Source organism: Daktulosphaira vitifoliae, unplaced genomic scaffold, assembly GCF_025091365.1.
Source record: "Daktulosphaira vitifoliae isolate Bord-2020 unplaced genomic scaffold, ASM2509136v1 Scaffold_2, whole genome shotgun sequence".
NCBI classification, from domain to species: domain Eukaryota; kingdom Metazoa; phylum Arthropoda; class Insecta; order Hemiptera; family Phylloxeridae; genus Daktulosphaira; species Daktulosphaira vitifoliae.
Window position 1 is genome coordinate 33,937,295 of NW_026099573.1, and position 25,599 is coordinate 33,962,893.

The following is a 25,599-nucleotide window of genomic DNA, read 5'->3' on the forward strand; positions in this document are numbered from 1 at the left end:
ATGACTAGCTACCAACTAAGTATAGAGTTACAAACACTTAGTCCAATAATATAACTATTAAGTTGATATAAATCTTAAGTAATTGTGACCTTTAGTTCACAATAAACATTTATCATTAAATAAATTTTGTCTGGGATTAAAATATAAAAATATCTTATATTTTAATTTTATTAAAATTTTTAGTTAAATTTAATTAGAGTAGAAATTACACAAAAATTAATATATTCAAGTAAAATTTTTTTCTATAGCATGAAAAATACATATTCACGATATATTAGTAACATTTTATGCTAACTGTGTTAAATATTTTAGCTTTGATGCGAAGCTAAGAATTTTTTTATGAGAAATAATATTTTTTAATAAACCCTTTTTCATTCGACATACTTTATCTTAATCGAGATATTAATAAGGAACCAGCAGATCATGTAGCTTTTAGAATAAAAAACCAATTTTTTAAAATTAAACACTATCTAAAGATTTGCATCGAAGCGTTTATTTTTGATAGTGATTTTAACCACTGTCAGATATCATAATACTTAATCCAACTATGCCACGTCACACTGTGCCGCGACCCCCCTGTGCTTGGTTTTTTTTTCCGAATCCCAATAGTGTGACAATACTACCGGGTATAGAAAAGTCAATGTTCCTATTACTTAACATTTCACATTTTAATGTAATTTGATGGGTTTTAAGTTCGAATACTTTGTTAAGTTTTGACATAAATTCCATTTCTATTTTTAAATCCAACAACTCATAAGATCCCGTTGTAATAATCATTTTGTAAATACTCCCATCTTCTTTAGCAATACCTATCTTATTTCTATTTTCTGTTATATTAGGAATTCTATTGTTTGTTTATAAACTTAAAACTTTTTTAAAAATGACCGAATCAATATAATTTTTTTTTAATTAAAGTATATTACATTAGCATTAATTTAAGATATATATAAAAGTGTTAGACCTTCCGGAACACTTTCAAAAGTTAAGTTGAAAAAGTTCTATTTAATATATACATTTTTAGCTTCGATGCGAAGCTGAGAAGGTATTGGTTTTACTATGATGTGTATGACAATTAAAAAAATATATTTTTGTTATAGTCAAATTAAAACAGCTTAATAAAAGGAAACTTCTTTATTTAATTTATAACTTAACTTAACTGATTACAATTGTAATTTGTTTTAATTGAAATCAATATTATTTTATACTAATATTTTCATCTATCTATGGTTGTAGGAAATGATTCGAAAATTCCCATTCATAAAAAAATAAATTAAAAATATACAAGATAACTTTACATACGTGCGGTCTATACTTAACATAAATTATTAAAAATTCGTACTCAAATTGTCATATCTTATGAAAAATTTCCCTTACAATGTGTATCCATTAAAAACTTCTAGTAAATTTGGATTTTGGTAATACTTTTGATATAATATTTACTGAACACATAAAACGTTAAATATACTGTGAATAAAATCATTACCATCGATCATATTAGGTCTATCTATTTAAAATAAAATGTAAATAGCTAACATAATTGATTTATAAAATAATTAAAATGAAACTAATTTGGACAGCTATTTATGTCTATTTATGCTATTTATCTTATGTAATCTAATTTACAATGCAACCGTTTTCACAAGCAAATATTAAACAGTCAATGGAACGGAAGATTATTGTTTCGGCCAAACCTGAATAAAGTCGGTTTTTCGTTTCCGACAAACTAATCCTCTACCTGTCTATCTACTAAAAAATTTGAGAACCATTTAGTTTTATCCATGATTCACCATGACGATCCAGTATCGATTTTAACATACGGCCAGGTTAGGTAGCTGCCAGTACCAAATTGTTTGGCTTTTATTGAATGTTACGTTCAGGCCTGTATTTAAGATTTTTGCGTGGGGTATTAATATTAATGAGCTAAATAAAGTAATTTTTTGTCCTATCACTATCAAATGACATTTGCCCATTTATATTCCATTTATATCCGTTTTCATGTACATATTTCAATATTGCTAGCTTACCTTTTAAAACGGTAATTCTGTATGTGTCTTAGTACATTGGAAATCTAAATTACCTCCTAATACAGCAGCCATAGTCGTTCCGTCATCCCAGGGACACCCGTTTTCGTTGGGTTACTGAACGTACTTTAAGTTTTCTAAATTACCATAATTTGCTGCTGCTTCTGCTGTCCATACATTCTACGGACATCCGTTTTTATGAGCATATAATGAGCAGTCTAAATGTCCGCCTTCTGCAGCATTTTTAGTCGCACCATCGTCCCATTTGCATCCGTTTTCATGTGCGTATTGTAAACATTTTAAATGTCCATTCGATGCAGCTTTTTTTATTATATATATTAGTAAGATACATTGTTGTGAGTTTATAAATACACTATATGTTGAAAATACATTATTTAAAAGAAAAATACCTATCAATACTATTATTTCTCCTGTTGACAAAAATGTTAAAATATAATATGCTTTAGAAAACACTTATGTCAACACATATATCCGATAACGCATTTAGGTTAACAATTTTAATAACGAGCTAAAAAAATAATTTATAATTTTATTTTAAATTTCAAATAAATTAGGAAAAACTTTAAATGTAAAATTTTGTTTGGGATTAAAATATAAATATTGAATATTGTAATTTTGTTATAATTATTGACTAAATTTAATTAAAACAGATATGACATCAGAATAAATCACTTCTGAGTAGAATTTTTTTTACATAAAATAAAGTACTTACACTCCATATTTTTGTGGCTTTTGAATTAAATATTCTCTGGTTTTAAATTTAATAATTTTATAATAATTTTAATTTTAAATTATTTATTTTTAACACTATAAAAAATGTATTTTTGTTTAGATCAAAGATACAACAGATGAATTAAAAAAAGTTTTTAATGTTTTCAACAAAATAAAACAACGTAAAAAAAGGATACTATTTTTTTTTTCAACTTATATTTAGGTAGTCTTCATGTTATAGCTTTATTTTTGTATGGTCATTAAACTGATGACAATTGTAATTTCGTTGAAATTTTAAGCAATACTATTTTATACTAATTTTTTTATCACTTTAAGAACGACGGATTCGAAAATACACTACCTAAATATTTTAGATATGCACATTAATTTTATACGCGTATAGTGTAAACTTGACATAAATATTTGAATATTCCTACATAAATTATCATATCTTATCAAAATTATCCCTTAAAATGCAACTCTAGTTGTGCCGTTACTCATTTTCAACCGTTTTCATGAGCATAAATTAAGCAAACCAAATGACCACCTTGTACAGCAGCTCTAGTCGTTCAATGCGAAGCTGAGTAGGTATTAATTTTACAATAATATGTTTTTTATTGTTATTTTTTAATGTCTGTAACCATTTTTTCACAGCTCTCATTGTTACGATTTCTTTAAACGATATGTCAGAAGATCCAAATCGTGCTGGAAAAAAATTTACATTATTACTTGTATATAAGGGGAATTCCCAAAAAAAATTTGTTTTTTAAAATCGATAAATTTTTACATTTTTATCACTTTTTTTTTAAACTACCATTACATTTTCAAAAATTAACAAATCAAAATATATTTTTGTTATATGGAAACCTTAGGCATTTCTTCTCTTTGATTTTTTGATATATTTTTTTTGAAATTCTTTAACTGCTCACTTTTCAAAACGTTCCGTAAATAGTGCTTCCTTTAAACATATGTTAAATTAAAGCCCCTGTTACGCACTATAAATTAAAAAAAAAATTGTCCGAACTGCCTATCTCCTATGTACAAATGTACGTCAAATTTCAACAAAAAATGTGATTTTTGTTTAAAAATTCATCTTCTATCGGTATGTTATATTGTTATTTAACTCTACCATAACTTTTTGAAAAAAGAACGAATCCAAATAATTTTTCTTATTTATCCATTTTAAGTAATCAAACACTTTACTTGCGAACGGGAGGGATTTAAATTTTTTTCACGTAAAGTTACTACTTTAAAGTTTTTCTACTTCTGAACTCCATTACACATTTATGCAGTATATAAATTTTTCCCCCATGCCATGTCATTACCCTAGTTCAATTTAGTAACTTTTTCCTTACACTGCAAGTGGGCTTTTTGTCGGCCTGCAACAACAACATGGTTTGCCACTTGCATAACGACTGGCTGTAATCGCAAGGATCGCCAGTACCTAAGCCAGGTGTCACACTTATCAGATTTGATTACCGGAATTTAATTTTAAGTTAATTAATAGTTTAATTTAAGTTAATATGTCGTTATATGTATAAATGATTATAAAACCTCGGGTTTATTAACCACACTACAATAGTTAAAGTTGTAAGTGGTTGATATGTAAAACATACCGTAGCTCGTGTCTAAATTAAGGAACATTATATTCTATAATGTACTGATATTCAGATATTTTATTGGTTATATTATACATATTATTGCATTATATCAAAGGTGATATTAAATATCAAATGAAATTTTCACCTATGATTTCGTCCGTTGTTGTGTTGTTGAATTTCATATTTTTTGTTGTTTTTTCTATTTTGATACTCGTTTTTAACTAATTAATAATAATATTTAGTAGTAAAAACTTTACGATTACTATTGTAATAATTTCATACCCGTACACAATTCAGTGTTATAGTACAATACTAATAATACTATCACATAAATAACAATAATATTATAGTCAGCCGACATTATTGACGTTTCATACGCGTATTTTTGCGATTGATGATATCGTAATTATAAATAAAAAACAAACAACCACTTATATTTTTCATTTTTGTATATTTTAGCGAAATACGGTTAGAGACGGTTACTAGTCCAGTAAAACACTTGATCAGATGAATTAATGCGCGGATGCGCTCACAGGCGGCTGAATGGACCCATGACGAAAAGTAATATGCAAACCGTCTTAAAAAAAAGCTTACTCATCAAACGCGATCCTACTCGATGAGATATTCCTGCCAGAACGCGAGTCTTAGGTAGACGAAGTCCCTCCGCAGTGCCGGACTGACGATCCTCCCACAAACGTGGACTAAACGGTTAACTTAGCGCAAAAGGATTATGATGCTGAGTTTTTACACGAATTCCCCAGGCAGCTGACCGACCGAATGGTAGTTTGAACTTTATGTATTTCATTAGTTTATATTGTTGTATTTTTTTTTTATGGACACTATTTTAGCATCCATATTCGCAATTAATACTTTTATTAGGTATACATCATCTGATAATGATTTTGTTTTACTTTTGTTATTGTTAATATTCGAATGAAACAATAAAATATATTTTGTAATATTTTCATAGGAATATTGAATTTTTAATACATCATCTGATAATAATTTTGTTTTACTTTCAATATTGTTAAATTTCAATTGAAGCAATAAAATGTAATTATATAATTCAAAAGTTATATTAAATCTAGACATACTTAGGCAATCATTTAATATATCCAGATTCTAAAACCTCTTCAAACATTGATATTATTTCATTGTCTAAACCAGAGCTAACAGCGTTTTTTTTTTTTGTTTGAAGACAGGAGTAGCATCAATCTTGACACTAGTTCGTTTGTATCATCCCGAAAAAATATACGTTTCTTTACAGTTTTGTAAAAGTGTTTTAGAAAGCCCACCTCTAGAAGTAAACAATTTACTTACAATATCGGTATATTTTTTACCACTTTTTTTTACATGATTTTTATCAGCTTTCAAGTGAGCTGATGTTGTTATAAGAATTAGTTTGTAAATTTCCAAGTCCCCATTTTTGTAATCTACCGGATGTTTGTTAAATATAAGTTAAATAAAACCACGTGTTAGTGGATAAGGATTGTTATCTATAAAGAGCGATCCATTTTTCCAATCAATAAATTTCTTGATTCTCCATATCTCCTCTGTCTCCCAGTTTTGGACCATACAATTTATCTAATTGTTCTGAATTAATCCATTGTTTTTTATTTCACCTAAGTATCGATTTATTTTATCAAGAAATCATCCTCTTGCTTTACAAAGGACGTGTTGTTGTTTAATTCATCAACCTCATTCACAACATTTTCTTGTTTAATTATTTGTAATTTAGTATCTGATTCATTTGATAACGATGCGCCAAGTCATGTTTTACACGAAATTTAAAATTTTAAACAAACAGTTAGTAGTAACATAAAAACGTATAGTTATAATAATAATAATAATAGTGTTTTAAATAGAAATCTTCAAAGCTCTTATAAATTGAATTATACTCAGTGTATTCAAAAAAACCCTTATCCGGGAAAGTGTTCAGAAAATAATAAAAGGATAAAGTTAACAAAAAACAATTTGTCATTTCTGAATAATTAGGAGTATTATAAAAAAAAAAATGGATAGTTCTTATTTGATTGTATTGGAAAAATATACGGACGAATTGCCTATAGAGGATTTACATTATCGTTCCTATTTACAGCGCTCTCAAACGGTGATCAAATATGAATAGCCGTACATAATACCGATGCATACACTTTGTTTTGTGAAAACTTTATATACATTGAAGATGAAGTAAAAGTAAAATCAGTTGAAACAGTAAAAAATGTAGGTAAAATAACAATTTCATATAATGGATTAACTTTTTTATTTGATACAATATCTTAAGAAATAAACGGAGTAGAAATTCAAAAAGTAAAAGATCCAGGAACGACAAGTTTGATGAAAGGTTATTGCTCTTATTCTTTGAACGATGTAAATAATCTTCAAAACGCTTTTTGGGATCCTAACTGAACGTGCAACAATTGTTCTAGTACGAACATTAAATTTTTAGGATGCATTCCAATATCCCATATATTCGGTTTCGCCAAAAATTATAGGAAAATATTAATTCAAACTAATCATCAGCCTATAATGAATAAAGCATTAAATGACAAAGCGGTGTTGAAACTAACAATTAATGTGTGTTTATCCTAGTTACCGAATACAAGAGAACAAGGTGAATGGTTAAATCGACCTCTAACATAGACAGACCCAGTTATATAATAATAGCTTTTCACACAGCTGAAACTAGTGAATCATGAGATCGTACACAAAAATTTGACTCATGCTTTCTAGTAAATTTAAAGGTGCATACATTCATTCGAGTATCCCTATGAGAACTTTAATGAGAATTTTGATAAAACATTAATAACTTTGTTCAATCAAAATTATATAAATAATCAACAAAATTATTATGAGAAAAAAAATCTAAACCGTTATTCAATAAAGAAGAATTTTTAAAATATGGTCCCTTTTTTTTGTATTGATTGAACAAGTCAGAAAGACAACGTGAAAACCTCAACCATAGACTTAAGGATCGATTTTGAATCACCTGAAAAATTTCCAACGTCCACAACTGCATACTTTTGATAATTCACGATCGTATATTACAATAAAATCCATTTAATGGAGACCTTCGAAGGTCATAAATAATTTTTTTCTACAAATTTATTAATTATTGTTATCTTTTTTTATTTTTAATTATGCAGTCTATGATAATTTAAGAAAGTTATTTTTAATTGATGTAGCAATATTTATTCTATAATAAACGACTTGAACAACCGGAAAAATACATTGTATTTCTGTTTCTATTGCATAAATTACTATAAAAAATAAATATGAAATAATAATAACACATATGTATACATATTAGCTAAAATAAATAATAGTTTATATGCTTAGTAAAATATTTTTTTTTTTTTTACACATGGTTAAATATATTATATTGATCTATAAAAATAACAATTCAATTAATTAAATTTAAATATATATATATATATCACAATTAAAATGTATTTATTATATAAAACAAAAAACTTTTTCATGAGTATACAGGTGATTTTTTTATCATAACCCACTCAATTACTTACAGAATAATAATAATTTAAAAATTTTTTTTTTTATTATCTTTAGTTACACATTATTCTATATTAATTATTAATCTATATTATATATTAAAAATTCAAATGCCATTTACTATTAAATTAAAAACTCAAACATTTTATTAAATTAAAAATATGTGTTACCATTTAAAAAAACAAAGTTGACCCCCTTCCAAGGCATAAGGGATGAACTTCAAAAGTATTACATAGTTAAAAATTCAAGAATAATGTGTAACTAAAGTTAATGAAAAAAAAAAATGTTTAAATTATTATTATTCTGCAAGTAATTGAGTGGGTTATGATAAAAAAATCACCCTGTATATATAATAGTCTAAATGTCCGCTTCAGCAGCATTCCTAGTCGTACCATCATCCCATTTGTATCAGTTTTCATGTGCGTATTGTAAACACTTTAAATGACCATTTGCAGCAACATTCTCTGTTGTATTTTTATCCCATTCACATCCACTCTCGTAAGCTAGTTTTAATGTTTCTATGTCACCAATTGAAGCAGCTTTACTCGTCGTACCTTTTTCAAATGGACAAATTTTTTTGTCTTCCGAATGTTATTTTACAATCCCTAAACAATTACATTAATGAATTAATCTTTGCTTTTTTAAATTTTATTTAAATTACTAAATAATATCTAATTATGAAAGTGACAGTTTAATATAAAATATCATTTTTTTTTTATCTTACAAAATTTAATCTATGACTTGAGATCTATAATTATCTCTACTGCTGCTTTATAACTTTTTAATAGATTTAATGTAAAACTAGTGAATTTATTAGTTTAACAATAAATCTACGAGTTCAATCCAAATCGGTTATTAGAAATTTAATGAACAATCACGAACCTAGTTTTTATCTTATTATATTATAAAAAACGGTAGCACAGTAGGGTCACGGCTCAGTATGGACGTGGCATAGTTAAGACAAGTATAGATGATACCTGACAGTGATTAAAATCACTATCATAAAAAACGCTTCGATTCAAATCTGTAGATAGTATTTAATTTTAAGAGATTGATAGATTATTTCAAAAGCAACCATAACTCATTTCCTTAATTTTATCCCGATTTATAATTATAATATATGAATACATTATAATTATAATAATTAAATTTAGTATGAAATTGATATTCAATAATATTGTAATTTTTACGGAGATATTATAAAAATAAAAAGGAGTTTTATATTCATAACTTCTACCGCGTATAAAAATTTAAAAAGATTGATAGAATACTTTAAAAAAAAAAAAATTTGTTACTTATGAATAAATACACTAAACTACAAGGAACTTTCATCAGAAACAAAAATATACTTTTCTAAATCAACTTTTCGCGATATTTTCAAATGTGCAATTAAACTTTTTCTATTACTTCTAAGTTTTAATATTATTACTTATTATTAAAAAATAAGTATTTACATATAAAAAAAAATAATTAAGAACAAAAAAAATTAATACTGATTTTGATTATTAATATGTTAAAAATAAATAAAATTACCTATTTTTTTAATCGTTTTAAGTTGATTTTTGTGAATACTTATAATAAAAAAAAATTTATTTATAACTTTTAGCTGAATTGGCAAGTTTGAAATTGACATCATTAAATAAAAAATTTTGAGAGAATTCAAAAAATTGTATCGTTAAGATTAATATGTAGTTAAGAAGTTTTATAAATACTATTTATAGTAAATTTATCAGAATAGTTCAATATTTTTATCGTAATAGATAAATTAATTAGAAATAATAGTAATCATTTCCTAATATTTTTTGGTGTTTAAAAATATTCTAATTGAAAAATTCAGAACTTAATTAATTGTATTATGATTTACTAAATTAAATTAACTAAATTTACTAAATAAAATGAATTAACTAAATGGACCAATCGAAACAAAGTTGTTAAAAAGATTTACTTAATTGAGCGTATTATAAAATTTGATTATAATTGTAAAAATCCATTGTTAATTCAGGAGAAACTAACAATCATTTTTTTTATAATTGATTTATATAGCAACATGTTACCAACAAATTTGGAATATTATAGTCTAGTAGTAGCACACACAAATAGAATAAAAAAATAATTAAATTACAAAGTAATATGATTTAATTTTGTATTTGAAACCTATCATATCAAATTATCATATCAAACTTGATTCGTCAATAAATTCTTTGAAAACATTAGAAATAAATGATTTTATTTGTCTGTATGGAAAACATGGAATAAGTAACTGTTTCATTGATAAATTAGAATTTTTTTTTCAATTATTGAGGGTAATATCTTTACCTAGATACGAATTGTAGTCATTTGACGTATCGTTGAAAAAAGTACGTCAAGTTAGAGCAGAGAATATAATATAGAGAGAAAATAAATGATAGTCACAAAAAAATACCTTCTCAGTTTTGCATCGAAGCTAAAACCTACAATATCGTAAAATAATTTTAATATGAATAATAAATTTCTTCTCGCGAGTGGCAACTACAGTGATGGGATCCTTGATCATTATTGAAGTTATTGAATCTAAATGAGATAAAAATCAAAGCAGTTGAAAATTTATTCGAACTTAAAAAGAATTAAGAAACAATGCAAAAAATTCATTGCCATACGCGGTTTGAAACCTTGTACCCCAAGTGCGTAAAACACAAGTTTAACCTACTCAGCAACAGTAAGTCGGTAACGTCAGCTGAAAAAATTGGTTATTTAAGCTAGTTCAAATTACAAAATTATTTTTCTCGACTCCAAAAAGCAAAAAAATTTATATAAGTTTAACTTTTTACGCTATATCAATTTTTTATTTATATAATATTTATGAAAATCTGTACTCCCCTTGTCAGGTATTTTAAAAATAGCATATTTTTGAATACGGTAGTCATTTTTACCATGAAGACAAATCCAGAGGTCAAATTTTTTTTTTCATATAAGTATATTACATTAGCTTTAGTTTAAAGTATATATAAAAGTATCAGTCTTTCCGGAAAATTTTCAAAAGTTAATTTTTTGTAAAAAAGTTACCATTTTGAAACCCTTCCTGAGAGCTTGTAAATGGTCAAATTTTCACAAAAATATATAAAATGATAGGTATCTTTAAAAAAAAATTTATATTGATTCGGTCATTTTAAAAAAGTAATGGCAATTTTAAGTAAAAAATGTTGAAAATTAGCGTTTTTTAAATTTGTAATTTTTTGGAGGATCCCTCGTTTACGGGGAACGAAGGAATTTTTTTCAAATTTTGAAGGAAATGTTTTCGACTAGATACGATGTGATCTTTAAATTGTAAATAATTGTTAGAAAATTTATTCAGCTATAATATAAAAACTTGACTATAAATTTTAATCACAACTATTAACTAAAAATATATATCATCATTATATTTATAATAATTATTAAAACACACTGTTTTAAGAAATACGATAAATATTCTTTACCTGAACATTTTTTAATGAACAGATATTGAAGTGATTTATCTTCGTGTTCTGAAAATGGATCGTCGTTGAAGTCCAACCACCGAGTTCGATCGAACAAAAAATACATTCTACTCAGTCTCATTTGCCTAAATGGTAAATTCCAGCTTTGAACATTTGAATAGGTGTTAGAAAATTCAGATTTAATTCGTTATAAAATGTTCTTAGACAATTTTCGTACCCGTTAGAACCTCAGCTGAGTTTATTTTCATAATTAATTTACAAATGTTATTTTTTAACATTTAGTAACAACAAAAACACACTAGATGTGTGAAAATCAAAACTGAAACTAATATGTCAACAATTTGATTATCATTTTTATTTATTTATATATAGACAAATGTAAACACAACCACCACTACAAACACTGTAGTCTTTAACCATTATATACATACATACACATAAACACGAGAGTTTGACAAAAGACAGCGACTATTTTGCAGCGTCCTTATAGTATAGTAAAATAGTGTATACATGTATAACCGTGTGTTTAAACGGTTGTGATAAAGGTAATAATAATAATAGTCATAAATATTGTAGAAGGCAATCGAAATTTATTGATTTATATGCGGTGTTTTTCTATTGTAAATTATAATTTTGACACTGTTATAGTTATTTTGATTAAATTTCCTATTAATAATATACAATATTATTGTATATATGATCTTAGAACATACTGAAGACAAATTCTTGATCCTATTATAATTATATTAGATTTATAATGTTACAAATAAAATATTACATCGAGCAGTTAGTATTACATAATGAATTACTAAAATGAATATAAGTATTGCAATTACAATAGTATTATACTAGTATACATTTGAACTATTCGTCGTTACGAAGTAACTATTATAAAGCTCATCGACTCTGTGCCAATTTACAAATTGTAACCAGTAAAATACACCATCCGTTTCGTGTTTATCTCTACTATATGTCAGCTGTTGTGTGTGCATATTTCGGTAGCAAAAATATGTTATTTTCATTGTTGTCTATTTTTATATTATTATTTTTTTGCCAACGCAGTTTTTTTTTTTTTTTCAATTAATCAATGCGGCAATGGACTTGAAAAAATCGTGTCTGCGACCGTAATGGTTTTAGGTTCAAAAAAAAAATGAAACATTTTTTTTTACAATTATGGCTTTTGACAGACGCACTGCAGTTGAGGAAAACAAATAAGTTCATACCACCGTTCTAGTTGTAATAAAACTCGAAACCACAATTTAAGGGGCACAAAGATCGTCGCGTGGTGGCGTTGTGGATGACTATATTGTGCGAAAGAGGTAGTACACTTCTCTGCATTTGTACACCGAATATCTCTGGATACTTGGCGTACGTCCTATTTTTTTTTTAGATTGCGTATAACAAAACGTACGCGTATAAAATAGAAACGTATACATGTATAATTAAGTGGTGCGGTCCGTGCAAAATTAGACCGCGGGGCTAGTTCGCATCCCCAGAAACGTACATCATGTACCTACGACTACGACAATGAAATGGTGGCGTTATCGTTCGGACCATTCATTTCAACCTCCCCCGTGTGTACTACATTTCTACAGAACACTCTGTTCTGTTGTAGAACAACAGAAAACTCTTCTACTTACAAGTTACATAATTTGTAAGTATTCTGTATAAACTGTAACGATACGTAACAAGTAAATATGTAAACTTAACAGTCAGACTTCTCTCTACGTTGTGTTTTGTAACTACTACATTAGTCATTAAAATCGATCGTCATCGTGTCAAAATTAAGCTTTATGTTTGGCCACATCGATTACTAAAAACAGTTGTGAATCTTAGTAAAATTTTTGGTCAGAGAAACATTTGATTTTGGATTTCTCTTCTCCTAGTGATATGCGTTCAAGACACTTGTTTCAAATAATTCCATTTAGACGATTGTACTGCCCTTTCGGGATAAAAAAATAAAAATAATAATACAACTATCTACGTTTATATGAAATATCTACAGACATTTTATGAGCCCAGAAAATGACTCGTTGGTGGGAAGGTGTTGAAGAGAACTTCTCCGCATTAATAATAATAGTTAAAACCATCTCTTGTTCCGGCGACGCTGTCAGTCGTTTGTCTGTCGTCATCATCTGAAATCAAAATACAAAAATAATAGCAATAGTCGAACAACATTATAGACTACTGTAAGTTTTCTTAGTTGTTTTCGATGAATTAAACGTGAGAAGGTTTTTTTCAACTTCTACACTGTCAAATTATTTAAACAAAAATATATGGTATATTTTTGTTTAAATTATTACGTTGTAACGTGTGTTTGTTTTTCTATTGTAACTAATTTATTATGTCGTTGCTATTTTTTTTTTTTGTGCTATATTTATTTTTATAATTAGCAAACGATTCGGATAATTTATGGAAGTTCATTTATTATTTATATTATATTTGTAAAAATTTACCACACGATTTTTTAAAAAGTTATAGCGGTCACGCAGGTCTTAAATGGCTCGTCTAGTCTTCGGTTAATCGTTTAAAAAAATATACACACGTAATAGAAACTACATTTACTATGTATCTTGTATTTGCTGCGTTAGGAGAAGTTAAAATAGACATTCTAAAAGAACACGTACTTGATTCGTCACAGTCGCCGCCGCCGTATTGATCGTCCACAGCTGTTGTCTTCGATCCCGAGGTCGGCTTGTTGCAAAATTGATACGATGATCTGTAGTCGGTCGGTTCGTCGACAACGATTGCGTTTCCTTCGACTGAACAAAAGAAATATTGTCGTGGCATATTAAATCCGAATACAATAATGTGACGTAGTAAATAAATATAGTTTAAAAAACACGCTTTTAAAGCACATCGAACTAAAAAGTTAAAAATAATTTTTAAAATAAGCTTGAAACAATAATGAACGAAAAATACTAGTATTATTTTGATAAAAGCGTGGGTGCTTTGTGCCATATTTTTCGTATATTGAGCGCCCGCTTTTATCACAATAATACTAGTATTTTTCGTTCATTATTGTTTCAAGCTTATTTTAAAAATTATTTTTAACTTTTTAGTTCGATGTGCTTTAAAAGCGTGTTTTTTAGTTTTTTTAAACTATATTTATTTTTTACTTTTTAGTTTCATGTTATGATAGTAGTTACTATCAATATCATGGTTGTAACGGGTAACGGGAAATCAGAGTACGATTCCGGGGAGGAAGTCTGAGAAAAGGCTACCACATCCAAGGAAAACAGTAGGCGCGCAAATTACTCACTCCCGGAACGTGGTGGTAGTGACGAAAAATGACGATACGCGGGAATCATCCTTTGTAATCGGAATGAATACATTCTATATCTCTTAATGAGAATAAAGCGTGTTAATATATATTTTTAATAGTAATTAGAATATATATATACATGTAAAGCGACTTAACTACGTAAACGTATCATGTACGAGGTATAGCTGTGTTTTGTGGGCGGGCGAGGCACGGGGGAACGTTGTACGCGAGGCATATGCGGTGGCTGTAGGAATATATATATACACATACATATATATAGTAAGACGACATAAGTACGTAAACGTATCATGCAATAGGNTTTGTGGCTTTTGAGTTTAATATTTTTAATATTTTTTAGTTTTTTTAAATTAATAATATTTTTAATATAGTTTTAATTTTACTCAATAGGTATAGCCTTGTTTTGTGGGCGGGGGGACGTTATACCCAAGGTATAAACGGCTGCAGCGACGGTAGGAATACATTAATATATATACGTAAGGCGCATTACATGCAGGTGGTATTGGTCAGTCAAAATAAAAATTTGTTTATATATATATAATTAATGTCACGCACGCTTGTACGGGTACGAAAACCAAAAATATAAAATTATACAGGAAAATATTGTTATCGGCGAGTGGTGAGCGGGGTGGGGTGAATGCGTTACGACAGTATAGTCTCAAGATCATACACGACGGGATACGCGACATAATAACACGAGCCGCGTGGAGTTACAAACTTACAAACTTACAAACGACAAACAACATACATGTGAAACTAATATAAGCGTGTTAAAAATCTCGAGTGCTAATAATGGAGCGATTCAATATTTAAAAAAAACACTGGGCGTTTGAAATCGCACGGTGTTTGTTTGTTTGCGGAAAAACGTGTGTATCAACACGATTGAAAAGATATACGGAAAAGTTTTTAATACGCTAGTGTTTTTTGAATTACATAATTTTATATGCGCGCAACTGTTGTTGGCGTGACGCTTTGTTTTGTTCGCGCGAAAAATTTTTCAAATGTACTACTATTACTCACTTTTAAAGGGTACACAAAATCTGTCGTCTAACGGTTCCGCCCACACGTTTTTGTGAGAATACGTGATTTTCTCGTAAGGCGTTATCCCTCGAATACCTTTTTGCGTGACCATGTACCACTGACACCTGTATCTGAGATCTTGGATCCGTCCGCTTCCTAAACCGATCGAAAACGTTAAATAAATAACAAGAAATCGTACGGTTCCGTCGTCAAAGTAAATTAATTTCTGTCGTGTTTCGAGCGTTATCTTTTTGCTTTATTAAATTGAATTCTTCTTCGGTAAACGCGTCGGGAAATATTCGCAGTTTCGATTAGGCCAGTCGAATACGGCGGTTATACTCACCCATTTCATAGAGCGCGTTCCTCGAGTTCTTTGTCAGTTTCTTGGACGCTTCGTCAAAAGTAAAGAAAATTGCCACGTGACCGCTTTTCATGGACGACCTCGCCGCCTCCAACCACACGTCCATTTCCGAGCTGCTGCGTTCATACGTGTCAAAGTTTTTCAAAGCCGCCACGGTGTAAGTCGACGGTTCGACGAGCACGACGTTGATGCCTCGTCCGGCCACACTCCTGTTGTACGCCACAATGCTGAAAACACACACACACACGATCATCGTCTACACAACCACCGTTAGTTTCAATCGGATTTGTAATTGTAGTTGAAGTCGATCGACTACCGAACATATTCACGGCTTTCAAAATCGCGAGAATATGTTCCAAGATTCAACATCCAATCTAATCCGAATGGCCGCACGACGGTGGCAGCACACTCACTATTTTCCCATAACGCACAGCTTCGGGAAATCCGTCGTGTTCCTTCCGGTGTACACGTGCACCGGAAAAGTGTTGTCCGGGCATATAGTCTGAAGACCGCAGTTGGGCGAGATTTCGATCACTTCAACGGACGGCGTCTTTTCTCCGTCGTCGTCGTCGCCTGTGTAAATAATTTGCCGTACAGTAACGCGTAACCTTGTGTGCATCGCAGTGATAATCATTGTATACTACCGTACCAACGTAACGCGACAACATTCATTTAAGACCGACAGCAGCCTATGGAAAATTTAAATACAAATTGGAAATTCCCGTGACGGTCGATCACGTTAACGTGTGTGTGAGTTAATATCATTTGTGTCTCGAATGCCGTCTGACGTGGTCCGGCGAGCACGTAAACGATTAAAGCAACGCACCGGCACATAATAATAATGGTAACAATACCGTTATGTTATGTTTTTTAAATTGTTGTTGTGAATTTAATTTATCAAATAGATTGTATGATCGAGTCGTGATGAATCAAAAAATTTTATCTTCGGAAAGACATTCCTAGTTTTTAGTTGCGCGTCAGAACTAAATTTGTTTTATTGGTTAATAAAATAAATTATTTTATCGATTAATGAAATAAATTATTTTTATTACAATTTATTGTTGTCCTATCAGACGCTACTGCTCCCAATCGTGTTCAGAACGGAATTGTCTCGCCAGACGTTTGACTCGTAATTTTTAAAAACTTGCTCTTTACAAACCGAAAAAATAATTCCGTGCTGACAACGCTATGATGTGTAATAGATATTTGATTGTTTGTAAAAACGCTTACCTAGCATCACTTCGGATGCGTTCCGAGAACTCCGAGTGGTAATCGCCGTGGAGGGTTCTACGCGGTGGTATATTGAGTAGAACGAATCTGTGAAAAAAGTCTTGTACAGGAGTACGGCGAACACGATGATGGCGCACATGACAAATCGGAATGACGAGCCTGTGTGGACAAAAAAAAAAACGCAATAAAAAAATATTTTCTGTAATCCGCGCGGTCAGACGATGACGGTGAATATCCCGTGTTGTCCAAAGAGTTGATATCATCCGATGATACCAACTCCTAGCCGCCGAAAACAAAACCAATTGTTGTCGTATACACTTACTCGACAATATGTCCAAAACTGAATATCCGCTTTTCGCACGACCACTGCAAGTGTCTTCGTCATCGGCAGTTCTTTCGCCATCTCCTCCAATATTCACACGAGTAGTAACCCGTTTGTTTACACTTGGCAACAGTCCGAATCCGTTTTTTTTTCTATACTTCTTGATAGAGTTCCTATACAATCGAACATTGTGTAAAATGTATCAGTACGTTTTTTAATAGAAGCCATTTGGACCACACGAAATAAGGGCGGCGGCCTCCCGGCAATGAATAACTTAGGGAAAATTACATTTTATTGATATTCTTATTTATATTTTGGCTTACCATTAAAATAGTATATAAGAAACCTAACGTTTTAAATATGTCGTACTCGGTCCACGAACTGAACTGAACGGCAGGATATAGCGGCGTTTACGATGTGTTGAATTTAAACAAAAAAACCTTCGAATCCGATCAAAAACTATCTGAATGTACCGATATAATGGCCGTCTATCGTATTACTCGTAGGAATACAAGAAACTCGCGTCCCGATGAAATTTTACTTCATAAATTAGTATTGCTGATTTTTCATTTATTAAATCTAGAAAAACATTTAAGTAAAAACAAAAAAAAAACATTATTTTTAAATGAGTGGTCAAAGATTTAAAAATCACCTAATTGATCAAAACTAAAAAAATTAACAATTTTATTTTTAGTTAAAGTGAATAATACAATAAAATAAATCTCATAAACGGGTGTTGGTCTAAGTCTATTAAACAATCTTTAGAGTAATATATTTTTTAACTTTTATTTCTAACTTCGAAAAAAAAATTACTTTACTTTGGTTTCATTAAACATAATTTATCATATTTTGATGTCGGAAACCTCTTTTCTATCATTAAAATTTAGATTATAAATTTAAAAGAAAAGAAAATATAATTTAAACAAAAATGATTGGTACACAATAGTATACCGGGGGTTTGGAAATGTAAATTAATTATAATTACATAAAAATCATCGATTTCTATAAGATTCTGTTCATAAAATACATTTTAATACATTAAGATAAGTCATTATAATAATAAGTATTATAACTTTTTAACACGAATGGGTTAATGGATATGCAATTTCCATACACCAATGAATTATAAAATATATACAAATTAATATTTAATAGAAATGGGAGATATTTACAATATAAATAAGTCGACGATTTAAAAATGATTTGTGTTTGCGTCAGTTGCAAAAATTAATAAAACTATTTTAGCTGTGAATCATAATTACGGCGTTTCATTTTTGCAAATATAATGATTACTTTTGTGTTAGTTTTTATGACTAATAAATAGTATACATCCAAGATTTTAATTATTCTAAGAGTTTATCTATCCTACGTATTACACATGTAAGAAATTAGTGAAAGAATTTTGCAAAAAATCAACTACATTGATTTGGTTTCAAATCCATTCAAAATTCGACGAATTTATTTCAACATTGTGATAGCTTATTTAAAAAAAAACAAGTCTTGTCAGTTTATTTGTTTAAGTCGACACTTACCTACTGATACTCGACTTATGATTGTAGATAGAGTTATAATACCTCATCGGCATCGCGATTTAAATTGTTCGAGATTTATTATTTTCCAACAGCCGACTGTGATAAGAAGCTCTGGTGGTGGTGTTATCGAGAAAATAATGATTTCAACGAAAACATGAACGCGTAGTAAACAGCTGTGTGGAATTATTTATAGCGGGGGAAGGTTAGTGTTACGACGAGAATGCGTTGTACGAACACCGAGTAGTACGGTGGTATTGATTTTCTAATACAGAAAATGGCCACCGCCGTTCCAATTTCCCGCCGTTGAGTCAAAATCTTAACCGCCAATCCTTTTAGCTTCGATGCGAAGCTGAGAAAGTATTAATTTTACCATGATGTGTTTTTTTTTTTTTATATTTATTTTTTTTTTTAACCCAACCAATTTCTTTCAACTATATGTCAAAAGATCACAAATGGTATCTAGTTGAAAACATTAACTTTGAAAATTGAAAAATTTTCCCTCGTTCCCCACAAATGGGGGAAATCTTCAAAAAAATTACACAAAATAAATCGCTAATTTTCGAAAAATTTTCAATTTTTTTTACTTATAACTGCCATAATTTTAATAAATATGACTTAACACTAATAATTTTTATTTTTAGATGCATAATGTCTTTAATTGTCATATGGTAAATTTTTTTTATAAATCTGACCCTTTACATACCCACAATTTTTTGTAAAAATTTGACCATTTACAAGCTCTCAGGAAGGGTTTCAAAATGACAACTTTTTCACAAATAATTAACTTTTTCAACTTAACTTTTGAAAATGTTCCGGAAAATCTGACACTAGCAGAATAATAATAACTTAAACATTTTTTTTTTTATAATCTTTAGTTACATATTATTCTTGAATTTTTAACTATGTAATAATTTTTAAGTTCATCCCTTATGCCTTGTAAGGGGGTCAACTTTGTTTTTTTAAATGGTAACACATATTTTTAATTTAATAAAATGTTTGAGTTTTTAATTTAATAGTAAATGGCATTTGAATTTTTAATATAACTTAATTCGTTTATTAGATATAAACATTTAAAGTTTCAAATTTTTGAGTTATTATACAGGTATAATACACAAGGGATAACAAATATAGGTAGCTTATTGGTTTTTTATGACATTGCTGTCACAGTCAATTTTCGAAATTTTTTCAATTTTTTTTCTTAAAATTGTCATACATTTTTTTATGATATTGCTATCACAGTCACGGATTGTTTATTATCAATTATGACTATCAATAGATATACTTTTTGTATTGTCAGTTAGTGTATTTATAAACTCACAACAATGTACCTTACTATCATTGATAATAACAATGCTGTGTATCTGCTAATATCGATGTCATAAAAACCCTATATTTAGGGTTTCAAAATGACAACTTTTTCACAAATAATTAACTTTTTCAACTTAACTTTTGAAAATGTTCCGGAAAATCTGACACTAGCAGAATAATAATAACTTAAACATTTTTTTTTTTATTATCTTTAGTTACACATTATTCTTGAATTATTAACTATGTAATACTTTTTAAGTTCATCCCTTATGCCTGGTAAGGGTGTCAACTTTGTTTTTTTAAATGGTAACACATATTTTTAATTTAATAAAATGTTTGAGTTTTTAATTTAATAGTAAATGGCATTTGAATTTTTAATATAACTTTATTAGCTTATTAGATATAAACATTTAAAGTTTCAAAATTTTGAGTTAATATACATGTATAATACACATGGGATTGTAAATACAGGTAGCTAATTGGATTTTTATGACATTGCTGTCTCAGTCACGGATTGTTTATTATCAATTATGATTATCAATAGATATACTTTCTGTATTGTCAGTTAGTGTATTTATAAACTCATAACAATGTGCCTTACTATCATTGATAATAACAATGCTGTGTATCTGCTAATATCGATGTCATAAAAAAACAATAAGCTACCTATATTTGTTATCCCTTGTGTATTATACCTGTATAATAACTCAAAAATTTGAAACTTTAAATGATTATATCTAATAAACGAATTAAGTTATATTAAAAATTCAAATGCCATTTACTATTAAATTAAAAACTCAAACATTTTATTAAATTAAAAATATGTGTTACCATTTAAAAAAACAAAGTTGACCCCCTTTCAAGGCATAAGGGATGAACTTCAAAAGTATTACATAGTTAAAAATTCAAGAATAATGTGTAACTAAAGATAATAAAAAAAATAAATGTTTAAATTATTATTATTCTGCAAGTAATTGAGTGGGTTAAGATAAAAAAATCACCCTGTATATTAAATTATGCTAATGTAAAGTACTTAATTATGTGCAAAAAAATTTCGTACTTCATCTTGTCTTCACGGTGAAAATGGCTACCAAATGCTATTATTGTGTGTAAATTCTCAATTTTGCATTTTACATTTTAAACTTTAATATGCTAAAACTTTTTGAAAAATGTATGGATCAATTCAATATTTTCATGAGTAGTAGTATTTATATACATCTCTCATTCGACATAATTTTTTTTTAAATCGAACCATTTTCCTATATATGGAGTGAGGGGGGGTTTAAATCTAAAAAATGCATATAGAAAGTTGAACTTTTTCAACTTAACTTTTGAAAGTGTTCCGGAAAGTCTTTTTTTGTTTAAAACTTCTATAACATCTTCAAAAATCAACAAATAAACATAATTTTTTGTTATATAAAATCCTTAGTTATTTTCCTTTTATTTTATATAATTTTTTGTACTGCATCCTTTAAATATATGTTAAATTAAAGCTTGGTGAAAATGGCTATCGTATTCAAAAATATGCTATTTTTGTGTTAAAATTCTGGGTTTTGTACTTTATTTTATTTTAAAATATCTTACAAGGGGAATACACTGATTTTTATGAATGTTACATAATTTAATTGACATAAAATAAAGTTCATAAGACATAAGAATTTATACTTATTCAAATTTTTTTACTTTTTTAAAGTCGAAAAAGTAATTTATAAATTTGAGTTATCTTAAATAATTCATTTTTTAATTTTTGCGATAGCAACGAACAGTCGCCGAGTCGGTAACACTTGTGTTTCTCACGCTTAGGGTATGGGGTTCAAGTCCGTCTGTGGCAATATATTTTGCTTTTTTTTGAGTTAGAATAATATTTTCAAATCATTTGATATTTATCTCATTTAGATTCAATAACTTCAATAAATATAAAGGATCCTATCACTATAGTCTCCCTTCGTGAAAAGAAATTTGTATTCATGCTAATATTATTTTACTATGTAGTTTTTTTTGTGGCTACGATTTATTTTGTCAACCCTCACTAGATTTACTTTTTTCAACGATATGTCAAATGATTACAATTCGTATTTAGTTTAAGTTATTACTCTTAAGAATCGAAAAAATTTTTCTTATTCAAATAAAAAGTAGCTAAACCAGCTTTTTCCATACAAACAATTAAAATCATTAATTTCTAATATTTTTAAAGTATTTATTGTCGAATTAGATTTGAAATGATAAAAGTATTCAACCACAAAAGTAAATAATTTTACTTTGTAATTTATTAATTTTTTAATTCTATTTGTGTGTGCTTCTACCAGTCTATAATATTCCAATTCTTTTTGTAATATGTTGTTATATAAATCATAAATTAAAAAAAAAAAAAAATGATTTTTAGATTCATCTAAATTTAACGATGGATTTTTATAATTATTTTCAAATATTATAATACGCTAAATTTAGTAAATCTTTTTTTTTATTGGTTTTCTTAGATATATAATTATTAAAATTAATTAAATTCTGAACATTTCCATTGTAGAATTCTTTAAACACCAAAAGTTAATTAGAAATGATTACTATGATTTTTATATAAGTGATCCATTAAGATAAAAATGTAAATAAAAAATTATACAATTTCCAGATTGCATATTAATCTTAACAATTTCATTTTTTTCTATTTAATAACGTCAATATCAAACTTGCAAGTTGAACTATAAAGTTATGGTAACAAATTAATTTTTTGTTTTATTAAAACTTTTACTTTAAAGGACAAAAAAAAGTAGATTCAAAATGATTACATTTAACATATTAAAAATCAAAATCAATAATAATTTGAAAACAATTAATTTAAAAAATTATATAATATATAATTAAAAGAAATACTAATCTGGGTAAAATTAAGGAAATAGACGTTGATGTTGCTTTTGTCCATCAATTTTTTAGAATTAAACACTATCTATAGATTTGCATCGAAGCATTGGGTTGGGTTTATACTGGACTTAACAATGCAATATCCCTACTATGTCACGACCCCACTGTGCTGGGTTTTATTATTGAGTTTTATTTTCATAATTCTAAGTTAACCAAAAAAAAGTTATGAGACATAGATCAGTTATTTCTATTAAATTGACCTCTTTAACTCATATTAATAGTTTCGAGAGCACGGGTTAACCTTAACAAATCAGTCCCAAATTTCGCAAAACTTATTTTTTTGACTATTAAAAAAAAAAAATTAAGGGGTAGCGTAAAAAAAAAGATTCGAAGACATTCGATTTTTAATTAATTAAAACATCACCTAGTCTTAATCTTCCTAATTCTATAAATGCTAAATTGTCAATTGATACACAAAATTTAAACAACACTACAGAAAATAATTCAGAAACCATAAAATAAATATAAATAAGTCATCATTTAATTCACAAGAAAATATTGCTTCTGAGATTAAACCGGGTTGGTCTACGTTATAATATAATTTATTTTGCTCTTTATGACTTACTTAATTGTCTATCTAAGTTTCCACAGCTTAATCAATTACCCAAACGTGCAAGAACATTTCTTAAAACACCATCTTTTACAATTTTTAAGAAAATTGGAGGAGGTTTGTTGTTTTTTTCTCTCTAAGCTTCACAGTTCAGATATTGAATCAGATATTGATTCTCATGGTCAATATTATTTTACATATAATCTGCGTCAGTACAAGTAAATGTTTTATCCCTACATATTCGTTATGATTTTTACCTTAAGTGATGAACATTATTTTAGATGATTTATTACATTTTACCCAGATATAATTCTTATTTATTTTTATTATTACATAATATCTATATGAGAAATTAATATTGTTTTAATGTATTTATAAAGGGTTTAAATATTATTGTACTCTTCATTTCTGGATAGCCTTAAATTTATCAAAAAGAGTGAAGAAGCGTAATTTGCTATTTGAATTAGTCTTAGTAACAATATATTTGGCTGTGTACTCACTAGCCTGATAGCCTCTCGGTAACGTGTAGGCAGTTGGTGTAAATGATAGTAAAAGGTCTTTTGAAATAATATTTAATATATATTAACGAAGTTAACTATGTACTCTACGAAACGCAGGACAACTACAATTCTATTGATTATATTTTATTACTAAAAACATTAGAAATTAATGGTTTAAATTGTCTGCATGGAGTAAGTTGATAATGAGCAATTTTGTTCAATTTTTGAGGGTAATAACTTTAACTAGATACTAGTTGTAATCATTTGATTTATCGTTAAAAAATTGTTCAGATCTGAGAATTATTAATGATATACACAAAAAAAAACATAGTAAAATAATTTTAATATGAATAAGAAATTCCTTCTCACGTTATATATTTATTTATATATTGAATATTTTTAATATAGATGTTTATTTTACGAAAATTGTCATATCTAATGAACATTTTCCCTTTTAATATGTATCCGTTGAAAACTTCATGTACGTGAATGTAAAATTTCGGACATTTATTTTTGAACCTATATATTGGGTTTTGGTAATACTTTCGATAATAGAATAAATTAAACACATAAAATGTAAAATATACTGTGAATGAAATCATTATCATCAATGATATTAAGTCTATTTATTTAAAATAAAATAGAAATAGAAATATTAATATAAATAATATAATAATATAATATAAATAAAATATAAATAGCCAAAATAAAAAATAATAATTATAAAAGCCATAGAAAACTAATTAGGACAACCATATTAGAAGCATATATTAAGAATTCTAAATGACCATGCAGGTAAGCTGTACTTATTATACCTATTTAAGAAAAAAACATGATTACAATTAAAAAATAATTATGACAACCGTTTGCAACAGCATAGAGAAATATACCAATATGACCGTTATATAAAGCTTCATTAACGGTATATTTACTCTAAGGACAATTATTTTCGTGGGCATATTTCAAACAAAGAAATTGACCATTTGCAGCGGCCAGTCTTGTTGTATTTTCATCCCACTGACACCCGTTTTCGTGAGCATATTTTAAGCAATCTAAATTACCATGAGCGGCAGCTGTAACTATTGTACCTTCATCCCATTCATAACCGTTTTCATGAGCGAATTTTAAACAGTCAATGGAACCGCTTGCAGCGGCCTCCCTCGTGGTGCCTTCATCCCATATACAACCATTGTAATAGGAATATTTTAGACAGTCTAAATGTCCATTCGAAGCAGCCCCTCTCGTCGTACCTTCG

General features: G+C 28.1%; 2 protein-coding genes across 5 annotated transcripts in view; both read right to left on the reverse strand.

Moving 5' to 3' along the window:
* LOC126897735 (uncharacterized) overlaps nucleotides 1-25,599 on the reverse strand; it is a 133,213-nt gene that overhangs the window by 50,806 nt on the left and 56,808 nt on the right. The window contains exon 4 of one of the 4 annotated variants that reach the window (XM_050671573.1): nucleotides 25,060-25,594. The exons of 2 other annotated variants lie outside the window; for them this stretch is intronic. In XM_050671573.1, coding sequence (XP_050527530.1) covers nucleotides 25,278-25,594 — 317 coding nt within the window. In that variant the 3' untranslated portion in view covers nucleotides 25,060-25,277. Of the gene's footprint in view, nucleotides 1-25,059; nucleotides 25,595-25,599 lie in introns of those variants that run through there. One more of the 4 variants, XM_050671564.1, reaches the window with a different exon arrangement.
* On the reverse strand, nucleotides 13,356-19,282 carry LOC126897747 (uncharacterized). The gene is made up of 8 exons (XM_050671596.1): nucleotides 19,071-19,282; nucleotides 17,539-17,711; nucleotides 17,217-17,375; nucleotides 16,400-16,559; nucleotides 15,969-16,213; nucleotides 15,626-15,781; nucleotides 13,950-14,084; nucleotides 13,356-13,457 (listed from the first exon to the last, which is right to left on the reverse strand). The coding sequence occupies exons 1-8, from the start codon at nucleotides 19,121-19,123 to the stop codon at nucleotides 13,390-13,392; spliced, it is 1,149 nt and encodes a 382-aa protein (XP_050527553.1). The 5' UTR covers nucleotides 19,124-19,282; the 3' UTR covers nucleotides 13,356-13,389.

What these genes read in the sequence shown, in the direction of transcription:
- LOC126897747 (XM_050671596.1), bottom strand. Translation starts at nt 19,123, where the DNA reads ATGCCGATGAGGTATTATAACTCTATCTACAATCATAAGTCGAGTATC. An exon ending in AGTTTTGGACATATTGTCGA is followed by an intron (nt 17,376 to 17,538) that starts GTAAGTGTATAC and finishes TTGTCCACACAG; the next exon opens with GCTCGTCATTCCGATTTGTC. An exon ending in CTGTGCGTTATGGGAAAATA is followed by an intron (nt 16,214 to 16,399) that starts GTGAGTGTGCTG and finishes GTGTGTTTTCAG; the next exon opens with CATTGTGGCGTACAACAGGA.